The sequence below is a fragment of the Schistocerca piceifrons genome, chromosome 5 (assembly GCF_021461385.2).
Source record: "Schistocerca piceifrons isolate TAMUIC-IGC-003096 chromosome 5, iqSchPice1.1, whole genome shotgun sequence".
In the NCBI taxonomy this organism is placed as follows: domain Eukaryota; kingdom Metazoa; phylum Arthropoda; class Insecta; order Orthoptera; family Acrididae; genus Schistocerca; species Schistocerca piceifrons.
In genome coordinates this window covers 250,913,025-250,931,701 of record NC_060142.1, presented here as the reverse complement: position 1 = coordinate 250,931,701, position 18,677 = coordinate 250,913,025, and the positions used below count along the sequence as shown (strand labels likewise).

The 18,677-nt window shown below is 40.1% G+C and overlaps 1 protein-coding gene across 2 annotated transcripts in view; it reads left to right on the top strand.

The window, feature by feature from the left end:
* LOC124798389 (cytoplasmic dynein 1 light intermediate chain 2) overlaps positions 1–18,075 on the top strand; it is a 120,832-nt gene extending 102,757 nt beyond the window's left edge. The window contains exons 10-11 of one of the 2 annotated variants that reach the window (XM_047261765.1): positions 13,784–13,826; positions 15,661–18,075. In XM_047261765.1, the coding sequence (XP_047117721.1) occupies positions 13,784–13,826; positions 15,661–15,673 (56 nt within the window). In that variant the 3' untranslated portion in view covers positions 15,674–18,075. The remainder of the gene's footprint in view (positions 1–13,783; positions 13,827–15,660) is intronic. The other variant, XM_047261764.1, reaches the window with a different exon arrangement.
* Positions 18,076–18,677: the final 602 nt, after the last annotated feature.

Below are 18,677 nucleotides of genomic sequence, written 5' to 3'. Positions count from 1 at the left end.
CTTGTATAGACCCTCTATATACTCCTTCCACCTTTCTGCTTTCCCTTCTTTGCTTAGAACTGGGTTTCCATCAGAGCTCTTGATGTTCATACAAGTGGTTCTCTTATCTCCAAAGGTCTCTTTAATTTTCCTGTAGGCAGTATCTATCTTACCCTTAGTGAGATAAGCCTCTACATCCTTACATTTGTCCTCTAGCCATCCCTGCTTAGCCATTTTGCACTTCCTGTCGATCTCATTTTTGAGACGTTTGTATTCCTTTTTGCCTGCTTCATTTACTGCATTTTTATATTTTCTCCTTTCATCAATTAAATTCAATATTTCTTCTGTTACCCAAGGATTTCTACTAGCCCTCGTGTTTTTACCTACTTGATCCTCTGCTGCCTTCACTACTTCATCCCTCTTCTTCTACTGTATTTCTTTCCCCCATTCCTGTGAATTGTTCCCTTATGCTCTCCCTGAAACTCTGTACAACCTCTGGTTCTTTCAGTTTATCCAGGTCCCATCTCCTTAAATTACCACCTTTTTGCAGTTTCTTCAGTTTTAATCTACAGGTCATAACCAATAGATTGTGGTCAGAGTCCGCATCTGCCCCTGGAAATGTCTTACAATTTAAAACCTGGTTCCTAAATCTCTGTCTTACCATTATATAATCTATCTGAAACCTTTTAGTATCTCCAGGGTTCTTCCATGTATACAACCTTCTATCATGATTCTTAAACCAAGTGTTAGCTATGATTAAGTTGTGCTCTGTGCAAAATTCTACCAGGCGGCTTCCTCTTTCATTTCTTAGCCCCAATCCATATTCACCTACTACATTTCCTTCTCTCCCTTTTCCTACACTCGAATTCCAGTCACCCATGACTATTAAATTTTCATCTCCCTTCACTATCTGAATAATTTCTTTTATTTCATCATACATTTCTTCAATTTCTTCGTCATCTGCAGAGCTAGTTGGCATATAAACTTGTACTACTGTAGTAGGTGTGGGCTTCGTGTCTATCTTGGCCACAATAATGCGTTCACTATGCTGTTTGTAGTAGCTTACCCGCATTCCTATTTTCCTATTCATTATTAAACCTACTCCTGCATTACCCCTATTTGACTTTGTGTTTATAACCCTGTAGTCACCTGACCAGAAGTCTTGTTCCTCCTGCCACCGAACTTCACTAATTCCCACTATATCTAACTTTAACCTATCCATTTCCCTTTTCAAATTTTCTAACCTACCTGCCCGATTAAGGGATCGGGCATTCCACGCTCCGATCCGTAGAACGCCAGTTTTCTTCCTCCTGATAACGACATCCTCTTGAGTAGTCCCCGCCCGGAGATCCGAATGGGGGACTATTTTACCTCCGGAATATTTTACCCAAGAGGACGCCATCATCATGTAATCATACAGTAAAGCTGCATGCCCTCGGGAAAAATTACGGCCGTAGTTTCCCCTTGCTTTCAGCCGTTCGCAGTATCAGCACAGCAAGGCCGTTTTGGTTATTGTTACAAGGCCAGATCAGTCAATCATCCAGACTGTTGCCCTTGCAACTACTGAAAAGGCTGCTGCCCCTCTTCAGGAACCACACGTTTGTCTGGCCTCTCAACAGATACCCCTCCGTTGTGGTTGTACCTACGATACGGCTATCTGTATCGCTGAGGCACACAAGCCTCCCCACCAACGGCAAGGTCCATGGTTCATGGGGAGGGGAGTTAGCATGTGACTGTATGTACCACATGGAGTTAGCATGTGGTACTTAAAATTGCCATCAGGCTGCACTGATTTATGTTTACAGTGACCTCCTTAAATCATATTATAGTAAACGCCATTATATCTATCCTTCGAAAAACACAGATGACTTCCTTCCCCTTCCTTCTCAGTTCGAGATTCTGCTTTGCATCTAATCTCATTTTCAATGAGACATTGCACTGTAATCCTTCTCCGTTTCTTTCAACCTCAATATGACTACTGAAGGCAAGTAGCACGCTGCAGTTACAGGAGCAGTGGTTTCAAATGGAGCCACCACAACATTCACGGAAATAAATGCATTATTTGGGTTATTACTGCAGTACATATAGTATTAATGTAAACAGAACAGTATTCTAAATTTAATACATCCATAAAAGTTACCTAATACAGAAGAATACAGTCACAATTTGAGAACAAAGACGTTTGCGCACAGCGTACAAAAATTGCTATCCAACTCGCCTCACTTCTTGCTAATATTTACAGATTTTGAAGTAGTTCCAGTGACAGCCGCTAGAGGGCAGCACCAACTAGGCTGCTGAATGGTGTCCCCAAATGTAGCCACTGCGCTTTTGCCACAAAATGAGATAATTGTAGGTGGTTTCAAATGGAACCACTTCCCCTGAAAGGGTTAAACATGTCCGTTCACTACTGACTGGAACAGAGTTGGGATAGTTTTGGCTGTCAGAGGTGGAAGTCACTGCTTTGCAGAAAGACACTCTAGTAAGCTTGCTTACCCTAGTAATATTCTTTTAGTTCATGAACTAATTGTCATATAAGGCTATAGGACCTTCATGTGTTGCCCTCATGTGTTGTTTTAAGTTACCTTGAGATTTTGAATATATTGGCACTGGACTGAAATTAGAGCTCAAATTCCAATTTTTCTCTGGATTTGAACCATTTGAGATGATACTTTCCCATCGCTTCATTGTTTCCTCATAGTGCTAACTCCTCAAAGTGAGAATGAACAATGTGATCCTAACTACTAGTGAAAGAGAATTTGATAGTTGACACCTCTTCGTATAGGGTCAACTATTGCAATATGTGCAGGGTTGGAGTCCCAGGCAGTGCATAGCTACTCATTGTGTTACCTCTAGCTGAGCATGTGCACATCTCGATACTGGTGAAGAAACAATAAATATTTCATGTGTATATGTGGCTAATAGACAATAGTGAATGATGCTGAACTCGAATCCTTGCAAAGCAGAAATCATTTGTATCATTGTTTAAGGTTCCAGTAACACCCTAACAGTACGTTTATCACTGCACAGGGAATACCATGAAACTTTATTAACCCTGAGAAGTAACCACAAAAGGTATATGTGTCAGATATTAAGTACATTGTGAGACCTTAACTTTTCCCAGCGAATCTAATGTTCAAATAACTTACGGGTTTGCTGCCGGGTGACGTCGTTGGACACCACCGATATTTCGACAGGAGCACACCCTGCCATTCTCAAGGCACAAATGCAAGGAAGAAAATGTGCAAGCAAATTTAATACCTCGGTTCATAGAGGAGAAACAAGGAAGATACCACACACAGAACAAGTGTCAACACAACCAAAGATAACCAACGTCAGAAATATCGATGGTTACTATTAATCAACAGGTGAGGTAGCACTAATTTTGTCCCTCTGTTTTTTGAGGAGAGACAGAGCCGGATTCCAAGCAGCATTTAAACAAAATCCACCATCTCTGTTAATAAGGTTGCTTGACAGTCTGATTTCAACAGCTTCCTTAATAACACTATCCCAACAGCTTGACGTGCAAGCCAGAATCTCCGTGTTGTTGTATTCCATAGGATGACCGGTGTCAAGGCAATGTTCTGCAATAGCGGATTAGCTCGGCTGTTGTAAGCGTGTGTGACGCTCATGTTCAATACACCGGTCTTCCACAGTCCTGATTGTCTGACCAATATATGACATGCCACAACTGCAAGGAATACGATAGACCCCAGCCTTACGCAAACCAAGATCATCTTTTATGGACACCAACAGGGCCTTAATCTTGGAAGGTGGTCAAAAAACACATTTCACATCATATTTCCGTAAAATACGGCCAATCCTGTTGGAAATGCTTCCTGCGTAAGGCAAAAAGGCTGTAGACATAAGTGCCACTTCGTTGCTATCGTCACTCACCTGTTGCACAGAAGGCTGATGGCGCAACGCACGTTTGATCTGCCTCTCACTATAACCATTCTGACGAAAGGTGACTTCGAGATGTGCTAGCTCAGCCGCCAAACTTTCATGGTCTGAGATAACGTGGGCACTGTGAACCAAGGTGCGAAGTACTCTTTTACGCTGAGCTGGATGGTGACAATTATCAGCTCGCAGATACAAGTCGTCATTAGTTCTATCGAACAGGCTGTTTATAAACTACCTTCCGAGGCTGCGGAAGAGGTTAGGAAGGAAGCTTGTCGTGTGTTGACTGGGGCCCGTCCACCCAAGTGTAACATTAAAGCAGCTGAGGCAGCTGCTTTACGTTCACTTAGAATGGATCCTGGTATTGTTATTTTATCTGCGGACAAGGGTAACGCCACCGTTTTGTCGAACAAGCATGATTACATTCAAAAGATGCAGTATCTACTTTCTGATTCGGCGTATCGCAAAATCGGTGCTGACCCTACTAAGAGTGTTGAGAGAAAGACAAATAGCCTCCTGAAGAAAAGTTCTTTGTCACAGGAGACTATCAAGAGTCTTAATTCTTACTGTGCTGTACCACCTAGATTATATGGCCTCCCTATGGTCCATAAAGAGGCTGTCCCTTCGGGGCCTATTGTTTCTAATATTGGTGCTCCAACATATCGTGTAGCTAAACATCTTGCTAGTTTGTTGAGCCCACTAGTAGGTAGGTGTGAACACCACATTAAGAACTCTGCAGATTTCTTATGTCGATTGCAGGGATTGCGTTTGAATGACTCTGATATTTTAGTCAGTTTTGATGTGGTTTCACTTTTCACTCGCGTTCCTCTCTCTGATTCGTTGCGGCTAATTGAGGTTAAGTTTGGTGTCGAATTAACAAATTTGTTTCGACATGTGCTGACTTCCACTTACTTTTTATTCAGTGGTCAGTACTACGAACAGACTGATGGAGTTGCAATGGGAAGCCCGTTGTCACCTATTGTGGCCAATTTGTTTATCGAGGACTTTGAGGAACGTGTATTGGAGTCAGCGACCTTGAAACCTGTGTGTTTTTTCAGATATGTAGATGATACTTTTGTTGTGTGGCCTCATGGTAGTGAGAATTTAAACTGGTTTTTGGAACATCTGAATTCAATCCACCCGAATATTCAGTTCACTATGGAGGTGGAAAAGAATGGATGCCTTCCCTTCCATGATGTGTTGGTCAAAAGGAAGACTGATGGTACGTTGGGACATTCTGTTTATAGGAAGCCCACCCACACTAACTTGTATCTGCGAGCTGATAGTTGTCACCATCCAGCTCAGCGTGAAGGAGTACTTCGCACTTTGGTTCACAGGGCCCACGTTATCTCAGACCCTGAAAGTTTGGTGGCTGAGCTAGCACATCTCGAAGTCACCTTTCGTCAGAATGGTTATAGTGAGAGGAAGATCAAACGTGCGTTGCGCCATCAGCCTTCTGTGCAACGGGTGAGTGACGATAGCAACGAAGTGGCACTTATGTCTACAGCCTTTTTGCCTTACGCAGGAAGCATTTCCAACAGGATTGGCCGTATTTTACGGAAATATGATGTGAAATGTGTTTTTCGACCACCTTCCAAGATTAAGGCCCTGTTGGCATCCGTAAAAGATGATCTTGGTTTGCGTAAGGCTGGGGTCTATCGTATTCCTTGCAGTTGTGGCATGTCATATATTGGTCAGACAATCAGGACTGTGGAAGACCGGTGTATTGAACATGAGCATCACACAAGCTTACAACAGCCGAGCAAATCCGCTATTGCAGAACATTGCCTTGACACCGGTCATCCTATGGAATACAACAACACGGAGATTCTGGCTTGCACGTCAAGCTGTTGGGATAGTGTTATTAAGGAAGCTGTTGAAATCAGACTGTCAAGAAACCTTATTAACAGAGATGGTGGATTTTGTTTAAATGCTGCTTGGAATCCGGCTCTGTCTCTCCTCAAAAAACAGGGGGACAAAATTAGTGCTACCTCACCTGTTGATTAATAGTAACCATCGATATTTCTGACGTTGGTTATCTTTGGTTGTGTTGACACTTGTTCTGTGTGTGGTATCTTCCTTGTTTCTCCTCTATGAACCGAGGTATTAAATTTGCTTGCACATTTTCTTCCTTGCATTTGTGCCTTGAGAATGGCAGGGTGTGCTCCTGTCGAAATATCGGCAGTGTCCGACGACGTCACCCGGCAGCAAACCCGTAAGTTATTTGAACATTAGATTCGCCGGGAAAAGTTAAGGTCTCACAATGTACTTAATATCTGACACATATATCTTTTGTGGTTACTTCTCAGGGTTAATAAAGTTTCATGGTGTTCCCTGTGCAGTGATAAACGTACCGTTATTTATTTACATGTTTGGACATTTGTCCTTGTAAATTAGTACTGATGAAAACTTAAGTATTTTACATCTCTTTATGCCTAGTCGAGTGTCGATCAGACATGCAAGTTTCGTTTGGTTAACAGTGGGTTCAAATTCAGATCAGAAGAAAAGCTCATGTCATTTAATGGGTGTGATGGGACTTGTGCAGCTTCACTTATTGTAATTTAAAAGTGTTGAGGATTGTCTAATCTCTAATATCGTATTTTATGATATTTGTTGTATGACTGTATTGGTTTACATCGAGACTGTGACTGCCATAATGAGTATTGTTCCCTGGTAGACTCTTCTGGTACCCATTGTGTGTGTCGTCAAATGACTGTACTGGGGAGGGTTTAGAGGACCTGCAACAAAGCTATGCTATGTTTATTGTGTACGGTCAGGTGCAGCCTACACATTGGAATTCAGGGGTGGCCCGCTTTTTGTTCTGTTAAGTGTAAACACTCCCAAGGACTAAGTTTTCTATGAAAATGAATAGGTCTTTAGGTTTACAAAGTATAATAATTCCTAAGTGCTTACACTAAACGTAAGACACTCTCAATAATCTGGCACTTCCACTAATCCGGCACCCATATGTTCAAGGTATGGCCGGATTAGCAAGATTATCGTGTAGGCTCAATAACCAAAAAGGCAGTGAAGATAAAAATTAATGTAAACCATTTCTTTTTGTTTATTTTATTTGTCCTTGTATTATCAAAATATAGACAGACAATAAATGGCTTAAGTGTAGAATAGGTGTAATGTTAACTTTTTAAGCAAATACCTTACGTCAATAAAAGTTTGTAATTTTTATAGTCAGAATTCATTAAAAAATAAATTTTTCTCAAGGAGCCTCTTAAAGAACAATGGGGGGAGAGGGGGTTGCCTTATATTCAGGATTGACTTACACTCTGGTAAATGCGATACTCAATCCAGGGTGAATGGTGGATAGTGGTGGATTTGTGTACCTCTTGGTGGAAAAATTCCTTCGCAACCGTATGAATTTTGATGGCTTCTCTAACCTAATGTGGAGTGTCATCTGTTGAGCCTACAGCCGGTTTTCCTGCCAAGTCTGGAAAATCACGGAGGATTGGTATTTTCATCATTGGAAGTTCCTGCCTTAGGCAGATAATGAAGCATCTCGGCGAAATAGCAGGTGTATTTGCCAGGAAGACAGTAGGCAGTCTATATTTTTCTCAAGTCTTTTCGCTGTACAGGAGAAACAAACTTTGCTGATTGCTCTTGAGCATATTGAGTACGAAGAGCTACAAATCATGGCTCGTATTGGCACTTCTGATCTATACTTGAATTCCAAAGTCATTATATGTTGTTTTAAACAGGTGGTTGAATTGAAGAAGATAGAAGACAGGGTGGAGGCATGGCTAACTATTTGCAGCATTGGACCCAGAATTCACTGTGAGTGCGCAGCAGGTTTAACCCGGACAGTCTCTGGTGCAGAATCCTTGGCATTTGGTATCGAATGGGGAATTTTATGGACCTGCTCAGTAGCCCAAATGTGCCCTACATAAAGCTTGTGGCTACTGCAGTTGTCAAATACGTGTTACTCAGTTGTCCAATTTTAGGTTGGAGGCACATTAATTACAGAGTAAAACTTATGTCCTTGCAGATCAGAAAGTGAGAATTTCAGTGTCCAATTAGTAAATTGCAAATGCATCCATGGTAATATTTTATAATTAGTTTCCATTTTTATAAATAACACTGTCCATGTAGTGGCACCAAAAGAAAGTTGACTGAAACCATAAGTCAATAGCAGAAAACAATTTAGATTGCAATTTACACTGTAAGGATAAAATATTTAGTGCTGTAAAGCACTTGATAACATCTACTGGGATCATTACAAATTCCCAATGTAACCTATAACCCAGATGAAGGTAAGCATCAAAAGTGAGCGAAACATCGTAATCAGATGCCCCTATAGGTTACCTGCCTCAGAATGTGTAGTGACAGAACACTTCACATAAAACTTGTGAATATTGCAGACACGTTTCCTTATTGTGCCGTTAGATAACCAACTCATGAGGGTGACAATGTAGGTCTCATTGTAATTAACAAACCCAGACTTTTCAGAATGTTTGGCATAGGTGAGGGAGTCAGTTACTGTGTGTTTTAGTGTGACTGACAACACATTAAAAGGAATGTCAAGAAAGGTAGAGAGATCTTTTTGCTTAGCAAGTGTGACAATAAAGAAATTGCAAGAATATTTGAGCAGTCAACATGATCACATTTGACTTTGGGAATACATTTGTCTTTGGGAATACATTTGTCTTTGGGAATGCATTTGTCTTTGGGAATGCATTTGTCTTTGGGAATGCATTTGTCTTTGGGAATGCATTTGTCTTTGGGAATGCATTTGTCTTTGGGAATGCATTTGTCTTTGGGAATGCATTTGTCTTTGGGAATGCATTTGTCTTTGGGAATACATTTGTCTTTGGGAATACATTTGTCTTTGGGAATACATTTGTCTTTGGGAATACATTTGTCTTTGGGAATACATTTGTCTTTGGATATGGATGGAAAAAATGAAAAAGCATTGTACAATGTTCCTTTGTAAGTGCCAAGCAGGGTTGTGAGGGATGAGAGATAAACACTATCGTTCAATAACTTACTCCCTTTGTGTTGTTGGTCGCTGGTGTAGCTAAAGGTACCAAGCTACTTGATAAGTGCAAGGCATTCCTGTCTCCACGAATGCTCACTGGCCAATGTTACATGATTATAGGCTTTTATCACAGACATCAGTTGCTTGTAGAAGTATGAAACATGCTTTATTCTTAAATATTATGTTCAGTTTGGAGAACAAAAATCTAATCTGTAGCAATCAAGATGGATTCTGCAGAGGCATGATGAAACCCAGCTTGCTGATTTCATCCATGCAAACAGGTATACCATAGAAAGTGGCACCAAGAATTTTGTATGTTCCTTGTCTTCCGCTAGCAGGTGCAGTTTAAGGCCCAAGTGACGCAAGCTGCCACTTAGGTTGCCAAACTGAGAGGGGAACCCCAAATGTGAGGTTTCTATACAGGACATAACACAATTAGTGGTGTCTGTCTGGGGAACCAAGCTGAGAGGGGCACCAGGGGTGACCAAGTGCAAGATTTGTACATAGTGTGTATCACAGTTAGTAACAAAAACTAACACGAGTGAAAGTGTATGTGAGGAGATGGGGCAGGTGCAAAAGTGGAAGAATGTTCTCAAACTGGCCCTGTCCACAAGGCATCTGATAGTTTCCCATGGTTCCTAGTGAGAAACATAGTAATGTGTGGTAAGTATCAGACCAGAATTATGTTTGGGTTGAGAACTTTTCCAATAGGCAGAACTTATTGGGGTAAATTAGATATAAAAGTAACTTTGTGAGTACTTTTAGTGGGTGTATCAGGGTCTGTTAATGTTCACATTGCATATAAATGACCTGTGGGAAAATGCCAGAGGCAATGCGGGCTGTTTGTGAATATGGTTTTGTGTATAGGAAAGTTGCCATGGAATGTGAAAATTCGGGAAGACCTACAGAGAACAACATTGGGTGCAGCAACTAGCAGTTTACCCTTAAAATCTATTAATGTAACATGGTTGTTAAAGAAACAGCACCTCATAACTACTATATAAATGCAATAGTGCACTCAGCCACATCACATAGTTGTTGCTTGTTAAATATTTATATATTGGAAGGTAGTCAGTCACGGATTCTGTTGTTGGAAACGGACAGCACATGGTCCCCACTCATCTTTACAGGACTGCTTTAATGTGATAGTCCAATGCAACTCCAATGGACATTACTGCTGTGTACCAGAACTGCAGCAGTTAATGTCCTCTTGTTCTCTGGTCTGTGTTGCTCTCTGAGATAGTTACTGAATGAAGCCATTCAACATACGGTTGCCAAATGTAGAATGACTTCAGTCAGTCATTACACTAATGCTGGAGGCAAAGTCCTTATCAGCATTCTTTGTGATAACAATTATATGCTGGTGATAATGTCACTTTGTTTCTTCCATCCAACAGATCACTTGTCACATTCGGCTTTCTGATGGGTGAGCCAGAATTTGTATATCTCTGCCACCACCTTTGTCCCCCTCTCCGTCAGATTGTAATGACGAGGTTGTCAGAGATGTCTGATGTCCTACTCCTTGAGAACATATGCCAGGTGAGAGCAAGCTCCATAGTCTACTAGGGTGCCAAAGATAAAAAACTATTACAGTTCTCCTTACTGGTGATATATCTAATGATACCTCAACTCTTGCTGAGCATCTCATGACATATGTTGTGACAGTGTTTTATACTCTTCTTACTCGGCTATGTTTCTGGGAATAAAAGAAGAGTTGAAAACCTCCTCCTTTCCTGTACCCCCTGTAACATGAAATTATATAATGGACCTTTTATTGACAGGGAACTGCTTCAGGTTCACAATTCATCACATAGTAAGTCCCCAGGCTCTTTTGATTCATTATCAGAAGAGCCATCATCTGAATCTGACTCACTCATGCACTCATATTTGGCTAGAAAGTGCTTTCCCTTTTGCAATGGAGGGAGTATTATGTACCACTCCTTAAACCAGGCGGATGTCTAGCAGCTACTCAGTGACTGTCATCAATGTGCTTTGCATACCACTTGAAATGTTGGTAGCCCAAAAATTGTGCTTTGTTCTTGAATTAGGAGATCTCTTGTCTACCTCTGTGTGGTTTCCAGCAGGATTTTCCTAAACACCACATTTCATTACATCATTTGACGCCATCATGTTTCACATACTCTTTGTGACTGATGCTTTTGAGGATCCCTACCAATTTTTACTTGTCACTGTCAGTTTTTATCCCTCAGATTGTTTCAGATCACAATGTGGTACATTGCACAGCTGCCCCTGAGTCCAAGAGTGTCAAGGGACCGAGTTGCACCCACTCTCCTACTAACCTGGTGGCTATTTATGTCACCTTATTTTATTGTTACAGATTTCATATACTCCTGACCAGAAGGAATTGCTTATACTGTTATGGCCAAGTGAGGCCCCCCCCCCCCCCCCCCCCCCTCCCAGCTGCTCTGTGGCCTGTGGGCCGAACTGACCATTATACTTTTATCTCCCATGCAGTTTTTTTTTCATTGCTGTCGTCACTATTGCATTCCGTCTCACAGTTTTACCTCTTACGTGTACTATATCAATTTGATAAAATTTCTGGCTGATGTCATTAACTTCAGGCGAGCTATCCTCTCTGCTAAGCAATTTAGTGCGAATTGCGTAGTAGTCATGTAGATGGCCCATACTGGTCAGTCCTATAACCCTCACCTAACCAATCCTGACTGTTGTTGAGTACTATTCTTCAGTGTGAGACCCTAACAGAAGAGAGAGTAAATAAAAAGAAGTGTGGCATATTTCATCACAGGTTCATTTGGTGTGCTTGAATGTATTAGAGATCCTCTTCAGATTCCAGTGGCAGATGTTATAGTATGCACCAAGGAGAGGCTTACCTTTTGAATTCAGTGTACATTCAAGGAAGTGTCGGGCAACCTATTGCTTCCTTCCTCATGAATCTTGCGAAATGACTGATAGGAAAAATAATATCTAGATCCCATGCACCACTGTCGAATGGATCACGAAAAGGGAGAAATGATGATGGTTGAGCAAAACCTCCACTACATCTGTAAGGTTCCTTGTAGAAGTAGATGCAGATTTAGGTAGATAATGTGAACAGTTCCTTTCAACTGACCTCATTTGGCAGTGCCCTGGCCAAAAGAGTGATATGAAATTTCCCAAAAGCATTATTTGACAAACTTACTTCAGGCAATGGTCAGTATCACAGTAGGCACTACAAAGAATAATAAAAATGAATAAAACAAAAGTATTCTGCAACTACAAGAAGTTAAAACCAGTGTAGTTACAGCATACAATAAATCTTCCAACAGCAGTATATGTAATCCAGAATTGCGGTGGTGGTGGTGGTTAAGGTTTGACAACAGAGGGTGACTGCTATGGCCTGGAGGCCCAAGAGATTTGCTGAAAGCATAGTGAGCTTACTGTACCATCTTACCCCACTACTTTTTTCAGAGTTATTAGTCCTAAAGTAATTTGGTACAGGATAGAGTTTGCATGATCAGTCTTGATTGTATCAGATGAAACTTCCATGTTTCAAATTAATGATAAAGAATTTCACTATAAATGAGATGTATTACTAAAATTCCTTAATGTAAATTTGTAGTTATGCAGAGTTATTCCTCAAATGTACTATATTGAAATGAAGTGGCAGAATTAATTAGAATTTTATCAAATTTTGACATCATTTCATTCATATTTCGAACAGTTTTTGTGAATTGCTTTGAATAATTTCAGCCAAAAATAACAAAGTTACGTTATGATGTCTGCTGAAGGTTGTGAGTATAGTTCTCCAGTTGTGTGCAGTGTAGCCATTCTGATTTTCCAGAATGAGATTTTCACTCTGCAGTTCCTTGTCTCCCACCTTCCAGATGTCACAGAAGCCCTCCTGTGAACCTTGCAGAACTAGCATTCCTGGAAGAAAGGATATTACGGAGATATGGCTTAGCCACAGCCTGGGGGATGTTTCCAGAATGAGATTTTCACTCTGTGTGCCGGACCGAGACTCGAACTCGGGACCTAGGCTATGGCTAAGCCATGTCTCCGCAATATCCTTTCTTCCAGGAGTGCTAGTTCTGCAAAGTTTGCAGGAGAGCTGTAAAGTTTGGAAGGTAGGAGATGAGGTACTGACGGAATTAAAGCTCAAAGTTTGCAGGAGAGCTTCTGTGAAGTTGGGAAGATAGGAGATGAGGTACTGACGGAATTAAAGCTGTGAGGACGGGGCGGGAGTCATGCTTGGGTAACTCAGTTGGTAGAGCACTCGCCCGCGAAAGGCAAAGGTCCCAAGTTAGTCTTGGTCCGGCACACAGTTTTAATCTGCCAGGAAGTTTCATATTTAAGAGCTAATTGCCAAATAGTGGAATTAAAACTTTCATCCGCGATTTGTGTATGGCCACCTAAACATCTCTCCAGTAATTCGTCCCTTGATAAATCTTCATATATTGGAAGAATTTCCATCTGTACTCAATATGTAATTGGTTCTGTGCTCACAAGCTATAAAAGGTTTTTTAAAAAAAAGTAGCCTAGCAGAGCAATGTGATGCACTGCCTCTTACCGGCGAGGGTAGGATCCACAAGCCCAACCACTGCACGTGTGGCAAGGTACGTCATCTGGTGATGTCACATGTTCAACACTTGTCATCCAGTTTTGGGGTATTTCCCAACATTTGCAGCCTGATGTATCTTATACTAAATTACTTGTCTCTGCATCATCTATGTCGCTTTGGGGTTTTAGACATTAATAAGAATCATCCTGTATTTAACAAGTTATTCATTTTTTTCAGTGTAGCAAATATGGAAATAAATTGAGAATGGCATAAAACAACTTGAAATAAACCCTCCTGCCACCCTCTCTTTTCTTTGCTGCTAGAAGTTAGCTGTTTTAAAACATTGATAACATGACTGTGTCATAAATAGATCGAAAGACATTTCTGTTTTCCCACAGATACTGACAATCAGCAAGTTACACAGCTTCAGCAAGCAAACATGTAAGTGAAAGTAAAGTTTCATCTCCCATTTGGCTTGCTTATATTAGTATTTTGGTACTGTATGAAAGACTGACGTTAACCTTGTGATTTTGGTAAAGACATTCGTGCCAGATTTTTTTTTTTTCTTTTTAACTGTCGTAAGGCTATCATGTAGAAGAGAGGTGAAAATATTCTATGGAGCTAGCTTCCAAAGTTGTACCAGAATTGGCAACTGTTATAAGTATTGAAGGACTTGATCGTTTTGTTCATGGTTTCATTGGGTCCCAGTATTCTTTTCATATATGAAAATATTATTGCAGTATAATTCCTGACACGTTTTCAGTTCAGTGTCAGTGTAGGTTTGGCTTTGAAAGATATGATGAATTAAAACTGTTAGTTTGTTGAGTCAGAAACTGCAAAATATGATGGTAGAACACTATAGTAAATTTTACCTTGTTGATAAGCTGTGTACTGAATTGGGATTTGTTCCTGGATCGTGGTCTTTTGAGTGTAGTTCTCTTACTCCACTTGTGCCATTCATGTATTCCTGCTGGCCCATCTCAAAGCTTTATTCTATCAGCAACTTTTCCTGCTTCACCAGAAGTTCACCTGCATGTCTTTATAGATTTGCACCCTCTAAGGAAAGGCTATGACAGTGACTGGCACACCCACGTCTGAAGGGTTTGTGCCATAAAATGTAGAGTACACTGCAACATTATGAAAATGAACCTTCTTCATTTAGCTATAAGAGAAATTTAGGATTATTTTGAGGGGTGTTCAGTAAGTAATGCAGCACATCTTTTTCTGAAAGCAGGTTGCTTTTATCAGGATTCCAGTACACCCTATTATTCCCCAGTCTTTTGGATACGAAACCCTCTTTTTCAACATAATCTCCATTTGGTGCGATGGCCTTACACACCCTTATTGGCAGCACTTGTATGCCCACATGGTACCACTGTACTGGTCGACATCGGAGCCAACGTCTTGCTGTATCAATAACCTTCTGATCATCCGTGTATCGCTTCCTGTGGAGTGCATTCTCCATTGGGTCAAACAGATGGATGTCGGAAGGTGAGAGTTCTAGGCTGTAGGGCGGATGAAGGTGAACTGTCCAGTGAACGTTTGTGAGCTTCTCTCAGGTGTGCAGACTTGCTTGAGGCATTGAATTGTCATGAGCCTCGTAACACACAAGCAATTCTTCACAGATAGTCTAATCTTGCTCTTTATTGTCTTCTGTTAGGCAGCGAGGAACCCAGTGGGCTGCACCTTTTGAGTACCCCAACTGGTGGAGTAGTGTGTCAATGCTACCAACAGAGATGTTTAGTTGAGCAGTGAAGTGTTTCATTGTGAACCGCTGATCACCTCAAATGAGTGTGTCCGCATGTTCCTACATTGCAAGAGTCACAGCCGTGTGTGGCCGGCTGGCACGCAGGAGATTGGACAGGTTTGCATGACCTTGTGATGACAACAGATGCCTCACCCAATAACTCACTATGTCTTTGTTCATTGCCAGGTCACAGTATATATTCTGCTAGTGCCTATGAATATCTGTGATGTTCTGGTTTTCTGCCAAAAGAAATTCAATGATAGCACTCTGCTTGGATTGCACATCCATTACAGGTGCTATTTTGTAGGCTGCATGTCATGCTGCCGCCTATCAAAACTTCATGAAACTGTTATGGCTGAAGCAAGAACATTCCACAATGTCCCTCTAACGAACTGACTGAGGAAAAAAATGTTGCATTATTTATTGAATGCCTCTTGTAGCATATGTAATAAAGTTGTCATGCCAGTATTTATTTTTGTGTTCTGGTTCTGCATTATAACTGATTGCACTGACCATTTTCTCCCATAGATCTTCCAAGTGAAAGACCTCATACATCTGTAGATAAAGCAGTGATGCGATCAGATGCAGCAGCTGAATTGGATCGGTTAACTCGCAGCAAGAAGTTAGCATCACCAGACCAAAATTCTACAGACTGTTGAGACAAGTACTAGCATCAGATGATGGATCTTAATCTACACAGTGAAACAGGGCTTATGCACAGAGTCATGATGAAGAATGTGATCATTTAACTGCTATATTGAAATATTTCTTCGTAATTGAAGAGATAACTCATTTGCTATAAGTAGTTTGTTACTGATTATGTTCTTCGGTTCACTGTGATACTCGATCGTAGCCTGTGATAAGACATGAAGGAATGTAAAGTGGTTTTTATGATGGAATTGCCTAAGTTGCAACCATCATATTGAGCTGTATGACAGGAAGCGCAGTTTATTTTGTTTTGATTATTGCACTTGAGCAGCTTTAAAAGGTTCGTAACATTCTCTTTGTGAACATTAATTTATTTTTTGTATAATGTCGCTGTGCTTGTCATGAAACACTACCAGTTTACTAATTCAACTATGTAAATAGCAATCCATTTGAAAATTATGAAAATGATACGTACATATATATATATATATATATTTATTAATGGAAGTGAATCTTCCCAAACAAGACAGCAAATATTTAAAACTAAGTGACTGTGTGTGTGTGTGTGTGTGTGTGTGTGTGTGTGTGTGTGTGTGTGTGTATGTTTAGGGGGAGAGACAGAGTGCATAAAGAGTGAGGCAGGGAGGTTGTGCAAACATGCCATTACAGTGATGTATAGTTTGGTAATTTGTATATTTATTCAATAACATCCCTTTAAGCCATTCCCTAAACCAAATTGTACATTGCTCTACTGTTAGAACATCAAAAAGTGCAATCCTGTTCAGTATAAAATTACTATTGAGAAACTGACTCTACAGAATGTTTGATGGTCTCTTTCGTATGTTCAAAAGGACCTTCAAAATGTAAAAGTGAAGGATCTGATAACATCAGGTGCCATCCAAAGTATGATGATAAATTGCATGTCAGGGTACAAATTTTCTCATATGTGGAGAATAGCAGCAACCCAACATCTGTTTAATCTTGCATTCGGTTATGAAACTTAGAATATTTGTTGCAACAATTTTGCGTTGTTTACGCTCCTTGAAATTTATGCAAGTTAATGCATTCCAAAAGATTGTTTGTCCTGTGCTGCCTATGTAACTGGTGCCTGATGTCTCTTTGATATATCAGTTTGTAATGGATGTGCAATACTGTCTTCGTTTGTAATTAAATTCTTAAAAATGCAAATAAAAATTGAGGGCACTGTGAGGCAGCTTCGTTAAGTAAATGTAATGTAATAATCTGTACAACGTATAAAATCTTGCTTCATTAATTTTGTGTATGAACTGCAGTGGACTTCATTGGACTGCATTAAGATGTGGTTTCTGCAATAAATACTCTCTTTGAGATTATTAGACACAGTTTCATCAGTATTTTTAATCTTTTTTATCTTCTGAGCGTACGCACAAGTCTTGTTTCTTCTTTTTGATTAATTTGTGTTTATTAGAATAGATTCACGTGGTTTCCACAGTGTTGATTTGTTTGTTTGACAGCTGACAGGTTTTCTTATTACCTTTTTGTACAACTATCAACTCGATATCAGTAAAAAGGAAATGTATAATTTCTACCATTAAACTGATATTACGAATGCCACCATTCCGTATGATGAGATGATGATGATGATGATGATGATAGTAATATGCCTGTGTTTCTAAGCAAAATCTTTAAAATCCCTTTATTTGTTGATTTGTCTAGTATGCACCAATCTTTGTGAAGTACTGACCCACTGCAGTTTGTACAATTTTTGAAAAAGTCTAACACAGTCATATTTTCCTAGATGTTTGTACAGTGTAGCAACAGTTTAACTGCAGAGCATTGTCTTTAATATGTTCTTATGGGAATGGAATATTTTAATTGCACATTTAATTTTAAACAATAAATATATCAGTAGTACTTACATCTGATAAAGGATCTTGTAACATCCAGTTTTTTGAACAGAAATCAGCCCTTGTTGGCCTAAGAGTGTGAAACTCTACAGTCAGTTTAACTATGAATATGCTTCCTGTATTTGGATATCTGTACAAGTCAGCACACATGCAAAGACTGTTTTGCACATAGCATTAGTAATTTTTATATTTATGTAATATCTGTCAAGGATTTGGCTTTAAATGTCATTTCATAAAAACATACTATAAAGTAAAAAGAAAAAATAGCAAAGGAGGGGAGACAACAGGCCGAATATTTGCAAGTGCGTAAAAAGATGCACAGATGTATACATTTGGAAGTTCAGGATTTACAGTCTAAAAATTGGAAAGTGATGTAGCACTGACAAAATAAAAGCTTTGTAATACAAAATGTGTATTTAACATTGATAATAGTTGTCGAATTTGGAATAAGTACTGTGTGTTGCATGCACAGCCGCATGTTTGCTTCGGTAAGAATAACAGTAATTTGCAACTAGTTTCGTAAAGCTCATGAAATTGCCATCATGTTTATGCCAGTTAGTATTTTAGGAAATTTTGAAGTTGTAGGTCTATCAAGTTCTTAATGTTATAAGGTAATTGCAGGAACACAACTCATCAAAGAGGTGTACTTGGAGAGGGTGGAAAATATGAACATGTGGATTGTCACGCCTACTGAAATAGTACCACATAAGAAACAAAGTATAGTATCTATGGTAATGAAAATTTTGGGCAGAATAACCATGCACAGATTAGTAATGTGGGGTGGTGTGTGTGTGTAGGTAGGTAGGTAGGTGGGTGGGGGGGGGGAGAGAGAGAGAGAGAGAGAGAGAGAGAGAGAGAGAGAGAGAGAGAGAGAGAGAGAGAGAGAGAGAGAGAGTACTCTAGGTTGGAAAAACATTCATCCAAAAGCTGACAGATTTCAGTCTTGTTTATATGCTTGTCGACGACGCTTAGCCTCTAATATTCGGAGGGTGGTTACCTTTACTCCTAAAT